The sequence below is a fragment of the Scaptodrosophila lebanonensis genome, unplaced genomic scaffold (genome assembly GCF_003285725.1).
Source record: "Scaptodrosophila lebanonensis strain 11010-0011.00,11010-0021.00 unplaced genomic scaffold, SlebRS2 tig00000122-arrow-arrow-pilon, whole genome shotgun sequence".
Classification (NCBI taxonomy): Eukaryota; Metazoa; Arthropoda; class Insecta; order Diptera; family Drosophilidae; genus Scaptodrosophila; species Scaptodrosophila lebanonensis.
Window position 1 is genome coordinate 1,922,417 of NW_022060580.1, and position 17,081 is coordinate 1,939,497.

The 17,081-nt window shown below is 41.2% G+C and overlaps 1 protein-coding gene across 2 annotated transcripts in view; it reads right to left on the minus strand.

Moving 5' to 3' along the window:
- LOC115628654 (synaptosomal-associated protein 25) overlaps window positions 1–17,081 on the minus strand; it is a 183,891-nt gene that overhangs the window by 24,461 nt on the left and 142,349 nt on the right. For both annotated transcript variants that reach the window (XM_030524822.1, XM_030524821.1), the window contains exon 6: window positions 4,063–4,191. In XM_030524822.1, the coding sequence (XP_030380682.1) occupies window positions 4,063–4,191 (129 nt within the window). The remainder of the gene's footprint in view (window positions 1–4,062; window positions 4,192–17,081) is intronic.

Genomic DNA, 17,081 nt, shown 5'->3' on the forward strand with positions numbered 1-17,081 from the left:
AGAATATATATACTTTGTGGGGTCTGCCACGCCTCCTTCTGCCTGTTACATTTTTCATCTCGCGCAAACATAATATACTCTTGTACATTTCATGTACAGAGTATAAAAACCGAGTATAAAAAGACATTGATCATATGCAAAATTACGGGATTGGTTTCTTATATCTAAAACCTATTAAAACCAATGAAAAAACAAAGATTTTTTGTTTATTTTATTAAATGACATATATAATGTGCATAACGACCCATATAAGAATGGTTTTTAGCTGTGTATTTTTGTTGTTGATGCTGGTACTTTGGTTGACTGCAAACATGCTTACACATGGCGTGAGGATGGGGGGGCAAAGCGGGCAGTCTAGAGATTTGATTAAAAACACTAACAAACACATTTTTTCCACCTAAAAATATTCATTGGAATATAAACCCTATAGATCCGCGACGACATCTAAACAGGCTCCGAAAGCGCTAGGCGACAGCTGCCCTCTTGCTTCGCCTGGCGATGGACGAAATTGACGTAGTCCTGATTCGGGAGCCCCGGGTCAACAACAACATTCGAGCGAGTAATCGAACTAACGCTACTCTTCTTCCTCAATCCAGTGACATAACATCTGTCTGTATTGAAATTGAGAACAACCGAACGAAGAAAAGAACCACTTTCTGGATGGCTTCTTTTTATCTAGCCTACGACTATCAATACCCACCACACCCAATGAGGCAGCAGCGACATAGACGGGAGAGGTGAGTGTCTGTACGACTATATAATCAGTAGTAATCTGTTTATTTGCTATAAAGGTAGCAACCCTACCTTTGTCACAAAAAACCGCAGCGAGGTGCTGGACGTCACACTGGTGTCGAACACCCTAGCTGACAGTATATTAGAATGAACACTCGTGCTCAGACCACAAATTTATTCAATTTAAACTAGTACATCACCGCCCGACCGCCATCAAGAAAATGAACTCTAGGCAAACATCATCTCAGAATATTCGGCCGCAAGCTACACCCGGGCTACAAGGGCACCCTGCTGATCAACCATATTCCGACGGCTGGAAGGACTTTAAGCCTATTAGTTGTCTTCTTTTCTGCTAAAAACTCTTAAAAGACTTGTGGAATTATACCTCAGGCAGTCAATCCACCCGGCTTTACTGTCCCCCTCCCAACACGCTTACAGTAAGGGTAAGTCTACTGACACTGCCCTTTACTCCCTGGTCTCGAAGATAGAAAACTCACTTTCCGTCCAAGAGTACTCACTAGTAGCCTTTCAAGGCATAGAGGGCGCCTTCAATAACATACTGCCCTCCGCTATTACCCGTTCACTGACAGAACTTGGGATAGAAGGACCTCTCGCCGACTTCATTAACCAACTGCTCAACGGCAGGGCTGAGTGGTCAGACCACACGCACTTTCGCCAACAGGGGTATACCACAGAGCGGGGTGCTCTACCCCTTCAGTGGCTTCTTACGGTTAATAAGATGCTATGTACCCTGAAGTCGGAAGGTCATGTGGCTATTGCAAACGCAGACGACGTGACCTTAATCCCGAAACTCCAACCACCCAACCTCATGGGGTCAATCTCAAATTCAGCAGTAAGGCTAAATACCTGGGGGTTATCTTGGATGGGATTTACTAGCAGGACAATATCAGTGAATGAGTAAAGAAGGCCACTAATGCTCTTTAAGAAGCCTACTTAGCCTCCTTCCTCCCAGCAGCGCTGGGATGGTGCGCACACGTGCGTAAGTGCCCGGTTAACATGGCCGTCCCTGGACGCAAAAAGGACACTCAAGCTTATCAAATTGGGCAGGAAGGAAGGTTTGGAATCCCACATAATGATTTTTGCAGAAGCTGCAGAGATGAGGAAGAGGAGGAGGGTGTGAAACACCTCTTATGCCACTGTCCAGCGTTAAGCAGGCGCAGGTTCTCCACACTGGGACGACCGTTCCTGAATGGTCTTTCAGATCTGAATAAGATTGAACTTGTAAGCACGGTTAGATTCTTAAGAAGTACCGGGTAGATGAGGTAATGGATATATAGATGGAGATTATATGGCAGCACAATGGGCAACATCACCCCGGCCATTGAAACCTATCCTAAACCTTATAGTTTTCCTGAACAATCTACATCAAAAATATTTTGCATATCCTATGTAAATGTTATTAATTTAGCAAATTACAAAATGTCTCATTAAAACACTAGTATTCACGCGCAACTTCCAAAACAATTTCACAATAGATGCCCACTTGGCCCAAATACAAAATTACATGTTTCGCACATTACATGTTTCTGTTTTAAATATTATTTTGCGAGTCAAACGAAAATTAAAATTAAGATATTAATTAAATGCAATTCTTGTTTGAAATAAGTACTAAACAACTATGTATTAATCAAACAAACTTGGCGAAAATTGTGTGTCGATACTCACACGACACACAGGTCAGGTCAGGTCCGTTGTTACCAATGCCGTTTATAACAGAACTGTCATGTGAATTGCATAGTCTAACGGAAAATAATTTTAAATTTTAAGTTGATAATTTTTAGCAGTAAAGCGAGTGCCGTTTAATTATTTTGAAAATTCCTTAATAATATATTAAGATATGTAGAAAAATAAATACTATTTTACGTTATGTAGAAATATAAATAATATTTTAAGTTATGTTGTGACGCAGTGAAATTCTGCGTCACAAATATTAATATTTCTTCCTTATTTTTGGATACTATAACTACTTAATATTACACATGAAATGATTACTTATTATTATTACCTAATGTTATTGGACATGAAGTTCTATTACATATACAAGTACTATATTGTTACTACCTTAACTTACTAAGTAACAACAGAGAGTTAAAGTAAAGCAAGCCGGCATCGCCGCTCACACTTACGTAGGGATTTAAGAAAAGGAAGAACACGGTCACACAGAACGAGGCAAGGAGCCATCTATAGATCGGAAGCTAATCTCTTTTACCGTGAACCGTGAACTCGAGCAGACGAGCTCTCTTTTCTACCGTGGCCCTCGAACACAAGCAGATACGACCTCGGCTCGACAATGGAAAGTTAACCTCGCACGCGGCATCCTAGCTATTTAAGGTTATCAACAGACTAATCTAATGGTGATGCAGCATAAGCTGAAGTGTAAAACAAATGAAAAATATAAGAGCCATGGCAACATTAAACTAGTATTTCGCGTTATTTTTTGCCTCCCAACTTTCTCACTCCTTTTGTATCCTCCAGCTACCAACGGCTACAATGGGTACAGTTCGCATATAGTGGACACTAGTCGCCGAGCAACTGAGTCTTGGCAGTGTTATCTGCAGTGCACGAGTCGGCCGACATAAATGCCAAAATACAGGCCACGCGGAGATTGATACCCTACAGTAGGCATTGAGCCCTTTTGTCGCCAGATCCCGCAATTAACAAATTTCTTGTAAAGAACCGTGAACTGCTGAGCCATACTCAAGCTGGAAAAATAATTTCTTTACAATGTAGAAAAATAAAAATGATTTTACGGAACTGCCTGGTTTAGTTTCGTGCGCTGGCAACCTTATTGAGTCTGTTAGACTTCTTTATAGTTGGTCTTGGAAAGGATGCTCCAAATAATGAAATCTTTCGATGTTCAGAGGCTCAGACAAGTTTTTTTTAAGGGTTTTTAAAAACAACTGTGAGTTTTCTAGTGTCACCCCAGAATGTGTTTGAAATTTAAGTTTAAGTTGGTTATGCAATTTAAAATCTCTCCTACATAGTTTTTGTGACACACCAACAAAAGCATGTACCATCAGTTAGCATCCTATCGTTGCGTACTTTGTCTCGCTTGTTTTCGTTTAAATTGATCAGTTTTTTAGAAGCCCTCAGACGAACCGCTGCTGACGCTCCTAGCTTAGATTTTGTTCTAAATAGTTGGAAGACCTTTTTGGACCTTTTTAGATTTGTGTCATGACCAGAAACATACATACATATATCATTCTGTCTACCCTGCATCGTTATGTGTGTTACAAGTTACATACCAAAAACAAATTTTCCCCACACTTTTCAGTAAAGGGTATACAAACTTGTTAACAATAATCGTACCTGCCAATATATCCAGCTTGAGCCATCATTCCATTCCTATCGTCCATAACCCGTTGAGGTTGGTTGTTTACAACCTTTCCATCATCATTTCCTTTCCAGGTTCCATCATCCTCTTTAAACGATTGACTTCTACAAACAAATGCAAATATTTATATGTAAAATAAGTAGAGAAGCTAAAGTCGGGTGAAATACTCTGTACATATGTGTAGAATAATTATGCGTGTATGTGTGTGTATGTCTCGTGTGCCTGTGCAAAGCAGTAGCAACAGCTGCGGACACTGCTTGGTCATACAAACATATATGGCTATAAATTTATGTTAAATCGGCCTTGTTGGCGCAGATGCTGCTTTAGATTAAGATAGTTTAAGAGAATTATTTGAATTTTAGTTTAGGGCGAAAAGAGAGCGCGAGAGCGGCCGTTTGCGGACGTCGCGACGATGCATCGCCTCGCGCCCTTTTTTCGCCGCCTTAGGCTTAGTTTAGCATGTAAGCCTAATTTGAAGTCAGTTGTAAATAGAACTAAACAGAAGCACAATCGCCACCGTATCGTTTCGTCATTTTCGATATTAAATTTAAAATTAAAAGCAAGCGTCCCAATCTTTCTTCGTTTTCATACAATTTATATAAAATAATATAAATTTTCATTGGCGCCCGAGCAGGGACTTGCTTGTTTTTTTAAATTAAAACTTTAATTTGTGCGGAACCGCGTCGGTCGTGTTGTTGTTGCTGCACTGGGGATTGTGTTGTGTTGCTGCCACGTCAACTGGATTTGGAGGATGAGTCAAGTCGACCAAAGGGAAGTTCCTGAGCCAAAGTCGACTTCACAGGTACTGTGCTAAAGTTTGAAAGTGGAATTTAACCAGCGAATTGCTTATTTCGGCCTTCAACTTTCAACCTTTGGCACATACGTGACCATAATATAATACGGTAGATAGTTGAGCATAATTAACACAAATATAAATCGCATGTCGTACTAATATTAAATAAAAGTGAACCGCTATAGGCAATTATTTAAAGTGCCAATTTATTGTCGTTTGATTTTGTTATACATACATACATACATAAATATACATAGCCACTTTTACATACGGTATCCCCCCCACGTCAATCTCAGCCAACCGTCGGCAGTTTTCGTTTGTTGCTTGCTCTCGTTGTTCTCATCAAATTCGCCGTTGTCGTTGTTACATATGTACATATATACCGACATATTCGCATACATAACTTAGCTAATACATTGCTGTCGTGTTCGCGCTTAAGCTGCTGCATTTTTTGTTTGCCTGCGCTTCGCAAAATACATGCATAAGAATTAGCTGTTCTGCTAACGCACACAAGGCATTTGTATTAGAATTATTCTTTTCGTTTGTCGCCACTTTCGCTGCCGCTTCCAAAAGTATTGCCTTCGACGGTCAGTCAACTGCAGTTATTCTCGTTTTCGTTCGCACTGCTAGACGACCATCTGTTGCGCTCCCCTACACTTGCTGAGAACAGCATATTATTTTCGATTTCTCGTTTGCCACTCGACAATTTTCGTTCGATCAAAGTTTAAAACCTTAAATCAATATGAGTAAGGACTTGATCGAAGAACTTAAAAGGAAGCGCGAGGGCTGTATGAGGAGTATATGTCGTATGCAACGGCAATTAAAAGAAGGCTCGATTTCGTTAGAGCCAATCGAGTTAGAATGCAGGTTAGAGCTTCTAACAACTCATATAGAAACTGCAAATATATTGCAAAGCAAAATTGAAGCAAAAGATACAGAAGATGACTACCGTGAAGAGTTGGAAGAAACTTGCATTATGACCAAATCCTTATTAAAAGGCCAGCTGGAAAAACTAAGAAGAAAAAGCATCGACAATTCAAGTTCGGCAAACGGTATTGCACCGCCTACTTCAAAAAAGCCAATGTGTCGATTGCCAGCGGTCGCTCTTTCAACTTTTAGCGGCAAGCATTCTGAATTTAAAAATTTCATGAGTCTTTTTGAAACTTTTGTTCACAATGATGACACACTGCATGATATTGAAAAATTCAATCACTTAATATCATGTTTGGCTGGTGACGCTTTAGGCACAGTTCGCGCCTTCCAAGTGACGGAAGACAATTATAGCAAAGCCATTGAAAGTCTAAAGCGGGTGTACGATAATGACTGCCTAATATTTTTCGATAACATATCGACACTTTTCAATCTGCAAAAGATTTCCCAGCCATCTGCGTCAGCTTTGAGACTGCTCTTAACAGACGCTACCAGCATATTGTTGCTGAAGAAGCTAGTAAAGCTCAAGCGAAGGGCAGCCAGTCGAGCAATAACACTCAGACTCAAAAAGTAAAAAATGCTAGCAGGATAAATCATTCGTTCGTTGCTGCCAAAAACGAACAGAATAACCTTTGTCAGTTTTGCAATTCAGCTGACCATTCGATTGGCAATTGCCAGGCATATATTGCCTTGTAAGTGCAGCAAAGGTTTGACTTCGCTAAAGGTGCGCCTTTGTGCATAAACTGTCTTCGACGAGGCCACACAGTAGCGAAGTGTAAGGCAAAGAAATGTAGCGTGTGCCAACGTTCTCATCACACACTGCTACATATTTATACTGCTAGCACAAATCTTGCGTTACCATTGTAGCGAGTTTTCCGCAGATTTTTGGATCTTGGGATCGATTTCTGGTTATCATCCCGATCAAGCGGTGAACACCAGCGGGTGGAGGGTCCCCAAAAATATTCAATTGGCCGATCCTCAATTCCATAAACCGCAAAAAATTGATATGCTAATTGGAGCAGAGTCATTCTTCGACTTATTGTCGGTAGGCCAAATAAAGCAAGGCCCTGAGTCTCCCACATTACAAAAAACGCTTCTCGGCTGGATAGTGTCAGGCAGATGCTCTACTCAACCTACAACGAGTATAGAAGGAGCAGTGAATTTAAGTTGCCAAGAAGAACAATTACTTTCGATAGACTCAACGATACAAAAGTTTTGGTCCATTGAGGACTTGCCTAATAATTCGAAAGTTCTCTCACCTGAGCAACAGCTTTGTGAACAACACTTTGTTGATAATACAAAAATCTTGTCGTCTGGTCGATTTCAGGTACGGTTACCTTTTAAATCTTACCCAAAAAATCTTGGCTCGTCGTATGAAATTGCGAAACGTCGTTTTTTGTCGCTTGAAAGGAGGTTGCCAAAAGACCCTCAAATGAAAAGCATGTATCTGGAATTTATGGACGAGTATGTTTCGCTCGGTCATATGTCCTCAACGGACAACAAAATTCCAGATACTCCACACTATTTTATTCCGCATCAGTGTGTCCTGCGGCCTCAAAGCACGTCGACCAAGTTGCGTGTCGTTTTCGATGCCTCTTACCGCACGTCCACTCAGATTGCGTTGAATGATACCTTAATGGTCGGTCCAACAATTCAGGAGGAGCTTTATTCTACGCTGCTTCGTTTTCGTTTGCGAAAGTTCGCCTTAGCGGCAGACATTAAAAAAATGTACCGTCAGGTGATGGTGCACGAAGCAGATAGAAACTATCAGCTCATAGTGTGGCGAAGAGATCCGTCTGAGTCTTTGAAAATCTTCAGGTTAAACACTGTAACGTATGGCACGTCGCCAGCTCCGTTCTTGGCGGTGCGGTGTTTAACAAGGCTGAGTGAAATGGTCCGTTCCTCACATCCAACAGCTGCTGAAGTTATTCGGAGCGACTTTTATGTCGACGATATGTTAACTGGTGCTGAAAGCGTTGAACAGCTAAAAAAGCTTCGAGCAGAAGTGTCGCACGTTCTTCAAAGTGCAGGCTTCGAATTGGCAAAGTGGTTTTCGAACTGCTCGGAACTGTCCGCATTTGATAGCACAGTTATTCCAGTAGCCACAGTCGACTCAGACCCAACCAAAACGCTCGGCGTTATGTGGTTACCAAAGGAAGATGTATTTCAGTTCCAGTTGTAAAATTCCTTCCTAGATCTCCGCTCGACTAAACGGAACATATTATCGGTGACTGCCAGGCTTTTCGATCCTCTGGGCCTTCTTTGCCCGCTGATCACCAAAGCAAAAATGTTGCTGCAAGATTTGTGGCTACAAAAACTAGATTGGGACGAATCCATCCCTGAGAATCTTCATACAGTTTGGGACTCATTTAAGCAGAATTTGTTGAACCTTATGGCGCCTGTATTTATGTTCGTGTTTCGACTGCGAATGGTTGGAAAGTGTCACTTTTGACCTCAAAATCCAAAGTAGCTCCACTCAAGACGAAAACTTTGCCTCGTCTTGAGCTGTGTGCAGCTCACCTTCTCGCAGATCTTTTTCGTCAAGTCCGCCCGTTGCTTAATTTTCCAATAGACAAGATAGTTATGTGGACTGACTCGGAAATAACGCTCCACTGGATCAAGTCGCATCCGTCGGCATGGTCAGTTTTCGTTTCAAACAGGGTTTCTCAAATCCAAGAGTGGTCCGAGAATGCAACGTGGCGACATGTCCCAACGAAATCCAACCCAGCAGACATCGTGTCCAGAGGATGTAATGTAGACGAGTTGCGTAGCTCCATTTGGTTTACAGGGCCAGCCTTCCTCATGGAATCGGAAGAAAATTGGCCTGTGAATGCTCACTTCGAGCCGCCTAAAAATTCAGCTGCCCTAGAAATTCGTAAGTCTGCTGTAGTTTTACTCTCGAAGTTATCGAAAGCTACTCGTCACATTCAAAATTGCTGAGGGTGTTCGTTTGGGTTTTTCGATTTATACAAAGGTGCAGAAAGGTCTCGAAGCCCTTTGATCCTATAGCCAAGCCAAGCGAACTCAATTTGGTATTCAACAAAATTGTTCAAGTCATCCAGGACAATGAGTTCGGTGACGAAATCGACAAGGTTCGAAAAAAGAGAACACTTAACGCTAACTTACAGCGTCTGAGTCCATTTCTACATGAGTTTAGAGAAGACGGTTTCTTGTTTTCCTTGCTGAGAGTGGGGGGAAGATTATTAAATGCTCCTATCCCGTACAAAGCCAAGTTTCCGTTGTTGCTTTCTAAAAAGTCGCAATTCATAAGATCGTACGTATCTTATTTGCATGTGTCAAATTGCCATGCTGGCCCTAGATCGCTGGTGAGCCTGCTTCGTGAGCGAGTTTGGCTGGTTAACGCTCAGGAAGTGTGTCGCCGAACAGTACGTGCGTGCATCCTCTGCTTCAAATGGAAGCTCCGGTTGGCCTCCCAAGTAATGGGAAATCTTGCGGCAGACAGGCTCCAGCCGTTCCACCCGTTCGAAGTATGTGGTGTTGATTTTTGTGGCCCTATAAGCACAACGCTTCGCATCCGTGGCAAGCCACCGTACAAGTCGTACGTGGCTCTTTTCGTTTGTTTTGCCTCGAAAGCGGTTCACTTATAGCTTGTGTCAGATCTAACCACTGATGCTTTTCTCTTGGCTTTTGAAAGGTTCGTCGGCAGGAGTTTACTGCGACAACGCAACGAACTTCGTGGGAGCCGACAGGAAGCTGCAGGAGTTCCGAGCGAGATGGGAGAAGGAGGTGGAAGGCGTACGCGAATTCGCATCAAGAAAAGGATGCGAGTTTGCGTACATACCACCCAGAGCGCCTCACTTCGGCGGTCTATGGGAGGCAGGTGTCAAGTCTGCAAAGCACCTGTTCCTACGGACGGTGGGCAATGACCGCAGAAGAGCTCGGAACTCTCCTGGCGAGCGTCGAGGCCGTGCTGAACTCTCGGCCACTGGGACCACTCAGCGCGGACCCCAGCGACGGCGAGGCGCTAGCCCCGGGCCACTTTCTAATCGGACGGCCTCTTCTGGCGACTCCAGCTCCACCGCTCCAGGACATCGACAGCCAAACCTGCTTAAGGCGATGGCGCAATGCCTCGTGTCTCAAGCACAGGTTTTGGCAGCGATGGTCCCGGGAGTACATTTCGAGCCTCCAGGTGCGAGCGAAGTGGTTCCAGGAGGAACCATACGTCGTCGTGGGACAACTCGTCGTGGTGGCCGAAGACAACGTGCCGCCACAAAAGTGGGTACTTGGCAGGGTCACCACAACTCACGCCGGGACAGACGGGAAGGTGCGGGTGGCCGACGTCGCCACGAGTAGTGGCAATCTACGGAGGGCTATTCATCGGCTGGCGCCATTGCCCGTTGAAGGACGATGTCCCTCCAAGGGGGCCGGTGTTGGCGCAGATGCTGCTTTAGATTAAGATAGTTTAAGAGAATTATTTGAATTTTAGTTTAGGGCGAAAAGAGAGCGCGAGAGCGGCTGTTTGCGGACGTCGCCTCGCGCCCTTTTTTCGCCGCCTTAGGCTTAGTTTAGCATGTAAGCCTAATTTGAAGTCAGTTGTAAATAGAACTAAACAGAAGCACAATCGCCACCGTATCGTTTCGTCATTTTCGATATTAAATTTAAAGTTAAAAGCAAGCGTCCCAATCTTTCTTCGTTTTCATACAATTTATATAAAATAATATAAATTTTCAGGCCTATCAATATGAAACTTGGCATACGGACTCATAATCACTAACTGTGCAAATTTTCCGATTTTAAATGAAAAATAAAAAGAAATACGGTAGTTAAGGAGGGAGGGAAATTCTAAAGTACACATTTACTGCGCATTCACATAATGCATCTGGGACTAAAATTTGGTGTCGCTAGCTCTTATAGCCTCTGAGATATCGGTGATTATACAAATGGAAAATCGGGAAATCCTCCATAGGGGGAAGTGGGGGGAAAATAAAAATAAACAAACCCTAGCGTACACACATAAGGCATCTTTGTGCAAAATTTGGTGTCTCAAGCTCTTGTCATGCTGTTCAAGAATACAGGGTGCGCCATCTTTTATGTCGGTATGTAAACATTGAATATCTTTGAAAATATACAACCGATTTTCAAGTATCACATATTTTTATTTAATTTGGTTCTGTACAATTTCTTCAGACTAATTTTTGAAAACAACATTAATCAAGTGGCCGCCTTTATTGGACACAGCAAAATGTGCCCTTTTTGCTGCGTTTTCCATCACTTTTTCTACCATCTCAGGTGGTATAGCGATGATTTCTGCACGAATATTTGCTTTGATCTCGTCAATGGTTTGAGGCTTGCTGGCGTAAACTTTGCTTTTCAAATATCCCTACAAAAACAAGTCCGGAGGCGTCAAATCTGGAGATCTGGGTGGCCAATCAATATCGCCTTTTTTGATACCAGACGTCCAGGGAATTTTCGTTGTAAAAACTGAATTGTTTTATTTGCAGTATGGCATGGCGCACCGTCTTGTTGAAACCAGTAACCGTTCAGACCTTTTTCACGCATTTGCGGGCAGACATAATGATCCACCGATACCGATTCCCATCAACTGTTTCGCCTTCTTTGAAGAAAAATGGCCCAATGATGGTTTTGGCGCAGACACCGGCCCAAACACTCTCTTTTTGATCATGCAATGGTGTTTCATGAATCTCGTGTGGATTTTCCGTTCCCCAAATGCGGCAATTTTGCTTGTTAACACCGCCAGAGAGTGTGAAATGGGCCTCGTCAGTCATCAAAATTTGCTTCCAAATTCAGGTTCAGTGTCAACCATTCGAGCAACTGTTTGGCCGTATTCCAAGCGACGTGGACAGTCTGTCGGCTATATTCTTTGAGTTAATTGCACTTTATACGGAAACAAATGCAAATCGTCCTTTAAAATGCGCCGCAAAGTGGTTCCACTGACGTTAAAATGCTGAGCACGGTGGCGATACGACACATTTGGGTCCTGGGCAACACTCTCTCTTACCATTTCAATCAGTTCATTGGAACGTCTTAGTCGTTGATGAACAACATGTGGACGATCTCCCACTGTCCCGTGCTCAACAAAATTTGAAAACAAACGACGAATAGTTTGTCGCGATATTTTCGACGATATGCACGTTGAGTTAACACAACTGAACGACTATTTTCAATGTAAAGCGTCACTATTTCAGCGCGTTCTTTCGGAGTGAAGCGATTCATGATTAATTGTGCTGCTCAACACTCAACACTCAAGTCAATCGGTTCACTACTGACAAAGTTATTCAATATTTACATACCGACATAAAAGATGGCGCACCCTGTATATATACTTTGTGGGGCTGCCACGCCTCCTTCTGCCTGTTACATTTTTCAGCTCGCGCAAACCTAATATACTCCTGTACATGTACAGAGTATAACAAGAGAGAAATGCTAAAGTCGAGCGAGCTCTACTCGTTTATACCCTGTACCACCCCCCAAAAAGAAAAAACAAGATAGAACGCTACAGTCGAACAAGCCGGACAGTAAATTACCCTGTACTCTCCACAAAAAAGGAAATAAAAACAATAAAGGAAAAAAAAATTTTAACAAAATTTAATTAATTTAATTAATTAATTAAATAAAATATGAAATAATTCCATACATACATTTACATCAGAATCGTGTCTATGCCTGTTTGTGTACTTGTACATACAAGAGGTGCTCCAAAGTAAACAGGACTTCGAAAAAACAAGTAAAAAAGCTAAAGTCGGGTGTCCCAACTTTGAAATACTCTGTACATATGTTTACAATAATTATAGAAAATAAAAAAAAATTAAGAAACAAAAAAAAAAATTGGATCGATTTTACCTTTCTCGGTATTCGAACTCATGTAAAGGGTGTATAATTGCACATTTACATAGCAATTGCGTCAGTGTGAGTGTATGGATGCCTATTCGCATCTATTCGTGTCTGTGTAAACATGTGTGCAGTCAACCAAAGCACCAGCATCAACAACAGCCGCGGGCAGCGCTTGACCAGCGCTGCAGCAGCAAATATATTTATAACTTTTTGTTAAATCGGTCTATCATAGTAAAACTTGGCATACGGACACATAATAACTAACTGGGGGTATTTGCAAAATTCCAAGAATTACGGGAGTTACGATTTGCGGTGGAGAGGAAGGGGGTCTGCCACGCCTCCTTCTTCCTGTTACATTTTTCAGCTCCCGCAAACCTAATATACTTCTGTACATTTCATGTACAGAGTATAAAAACAGAACAAATGTTTTTTTCGGCAAAATCAATTTATTTTATTCAAAATAGTCGCCCTCTGCTTCAATACAGCTTTTTCTCTGCATAACGCTTTCCTTTCATGGGCAAATGCATTTTTCCGAAAAGGTAGAAGTCGCACGGTGCCATATCAGGTGAATACGGCGAGTGGTTAATGGTTAAAATGTGATTTTTGGTCGTCAGTCAATTTGTGCGGAACAAACCGTGCACACACCTTTCGTAAGCCCAAATGTTCGGTCAAAATGCGATAAATCGATGTTTTGGAGATGTTCAATTCCATTTTCATCGATTTCAATGATGATTTCGGCTGATTTTTGATGAATTCACGCACAGTTTCGATGGAAGTTTCGGTGATTACGAATTTTTATTGGCCCACATGTTGATCGTCATTTATGTCCTTACGACCACTTTGAAAACGTTGAAACCACTCGTGCACTCTGCTACGAGATAGGCAATAATCGCCATAAACTTGTTCCATCAGTTAAAACGTTTCGGTAAAAGTTTTACCAATTTTAAAACAAAATTTAATCTGACACTTAAAACGCAATAACTTCACTTCCAATCGATTAAATGTCATGAAATCACTGGACAATCGTTTATCGATAGCAGATCCTAACGCACTAGTCGACATATAGATAGCGCCACCAGGGGGCGCTAGATTCAAAAAGTCCTGTTTACTTTGGAACGTGTGTGCATTAAATAATTATGTCAAAGCAGCAACAAATACATCTGCGACAGAGCTTGGGCTTGGTTATTAATCAACCTATCATATTGAAACTTGGTATACAGGTATATAATCACTAACTGGATGTGACTACCAAATTTTAGTTAGAAATTCCGGGAGTTATAAAAAATCGTAAGTAGTGTGGGAGTGGGGGGGGGGGGGGGGTGTTGCATCGGGAAAAATGAACAAACTCGTCCTTTCTCGGGCTTAGGAGAATCTGGATTCCAAGTTTGGTTATTCTAGCTCTTATACTTTCTAAGATCCTTGCGTTCATACAGACGGACAGCCGGACAGACAATCGGGCATGGCTATATCGACTCGTCTTGTCATCCTGATCAAGAATATATATACTTTGTGGGGTAGCATAAAACTAATATACCCTTTTACCCTTTGGGTGCAGGGTATAACAAAAAATATTTAAAAAAAATTAATTAATTAATTTCATTTTAATTTAATTTACAAAATAAAATTAAATATAAATTATTCAACACATGCGTATACACACAAAAGTGCTTATGTACAATTTCAATAGAATATATTTACATCAGAATCGTGTCTCTGGTTGTTTATATGCGTGTATGTATGCAGCACAAAGTTGAACCAAAGCAGCAACAACAACAACAGCTGCGAGCAGCGCTATAAGCAGAGCATGTGCAGTGATTTTATATGTGGATATAAATTTCTTCATAATTGACCTATCATGATAAAGCTTGGCATACGGACTCATAATCACTAACTGGAGGTGTTGCGGCAATTCGAGTTTTCCCAGCGCAGCCCAAATAACGAACAACCTTTGGTGTTGATGTAGGCGAATATTTATTAACAAACTCTCAAGTAGAGTTGGTGGATTTGCGACAATTGCCTGGTCGTTCGGGCGAGTTGCCTGGGCGACACTTTAAATTCCTACAGAATTACAAAATTATAATATCCTTATGATCTAAAGCCTGTTCTTACTTTTAGTCCGCTTCCTCTCGCTGCAGAATTAAAAAGAACAAGCCAACGTGGTTTCTTGGTTATGGTAGCGCTAGCCGCTTCCAGTCCCTACTTTCCATTATCGGTTTTACTTATTATCGATGACATCTTAAAGCGATGCCAGATCTGTCGTAATAGGAGGTATTTGCCATATTTGAGTACTTGAGTAATTTGACTAAAATTCCAAAAATTACGGAAGCTATGGAGAAAAACACGAATTTCGGGGGAGGTGGGGTGTTCATCGAAAAAAAAAAAAACGTTAACCTCGTACTTTGTCGGTCTTAGGAGAATCTGAATACCAAGTTTAGTTGTTCTAGCTCTTATACTTCGTTCATACAGACGGACGGACGCACAGACGGACGGACGTACCCTGATCCTGATCAAGAATATATATACTTTGTGAGGTCTGCCACGCTTCCTTCTGCCTGTTACCTACATTCGCACAAAACAAGTATACCCTTTCACCCTTTGTGTACACACAATAATAATAATTAATTTTAAAAATTTAATTAATATTATTAATAAATTTAATTAAATTTAAAATATTCACAAAAAATACACACATAAGTGTTTATGTACAATTTCAACAGCATTCATTTACATCAGAATCGTATCTATCTGTATCAGAAAAAAAAACACACACTCGTACATTGCCGGACTTAGGAGAATCCGGATACTAAGTTTGGTTATACTAGCTCTTATACTTTCTGAGATCCTTGCGTTCATACAGATGGACAGCCGGACGGACAAACGGGCATGGCCATATCGACTCGTCTTGTCATCCTGATCAAGAAATATATACTTTGTGGGGTCTGCCACGTGTGTCTGTGTGTTACATACATTCGCACAAAACTAATATATTTACCCTTTGGGTAGAGGCTATACAAATTTCTCTTAAGTTTCTTTTATACCCTGTACCCAAAGGGTAAAAGGGTATATTAGTTTTGTTGAACTAAAATTTGGTAGTCACACCCAGATAGTGGTTACATGTCCGTATGAAAGTTTCATTATGAAAGGTTGATTAGAAAGAAAGTTATAGCCATAAAACCAAGCTCAACTCTGTCCGCACCTGTATTTGTTGCTGCTTTGACATAATTATGTAATGCACACATATGTACAAGTACACAAACGCGCATAGACTCGACTCTGATGTAAATGTATGTATGCATGTATGGAATATTTTATATTTAATTTAATGAATTAATTAAATTTTTTAAAATATATTTTGTTTTTTTTTTTTTTGTGGGCTGGTACAGGGTATTTAAAAGTTGAGCCTGCTCGACTTTAGCATTCCTTTCTTGTTGTATACTTCTTTTCCGTCGGGTGTCCCGACTTTGAAATACTCTGTACATATGTTTACAATAATTATAGAAAATAAAAAAAAATTAAGAAACAAAAAAAAAATTGGATCGATTTTACCTTTCTCGGTATTCGAACTCATGTAAAGGGTGTATAATTGCACATTTACATAGCAATTGCGTCAGTGTGAGTGTATGGATGCCTATTCGCATCTATTCGTGTCTGTGTAAACATGTGTGCAGTCAACCAAAGCACCAGCATCAACAACAGCCGCGGGCAGCGCTTGACCAGCGCTGCAGCAGCAAATATATTTATAACTTTTTGTTAAATCGGTCTATCATAGTAAAACTTGGCATACGGACACATAATAACTAACTGGGGGTATTTGCAAAATTCCAAGAATTACGGGAGTTACGATTTGCGGTGGAGAGGAAGGAGTCTGCCACGCCTCCTTCTGCCTGTTACATTTTTCAGCTCCCGCAAACCTAATATACTTCTGTACATTTCATGTACAGAGTATAAAAACAGAACAAATGTTTTTTTCGGCAAAATCAATTTATTTTATTCAAAATAGTCGCCCTCTGCTTCAATACAGCTTTTTCTCTGCATAACGCTTTCCTTTCATGGGCAAATGCATTTTTCCGAAAAGGTAGAAGTCGCACGGTGCCATATCAGGTGAATACGGCGAGTGGTTAATGGTTAAAATGTGATTTTTGGTCGTCAGTCAATTTGTGCGGAACAAACCGTGCACACACCTTTCGTAAGCCCAAATGTTCGGTCAAAATGCGATAAATCGATGTTTTGGAGATGTTCAATTCCATTTTCATCGATTTCAATGATGATTTCGGCTGATTTTTGATGAATTCACGCACAGTTTCGATGGAAGTTTCGGTGATTACGAATTTTTATTGGCCCACATGTTGATCGTCATTTATGTCCTTACGACCACTTTGAAAACGTTGAAACCACTCGTGCACTCTGCTACGAGATAGGCAATAATCGCCATAAACTTGTTCCATCAGTTAAAACGTT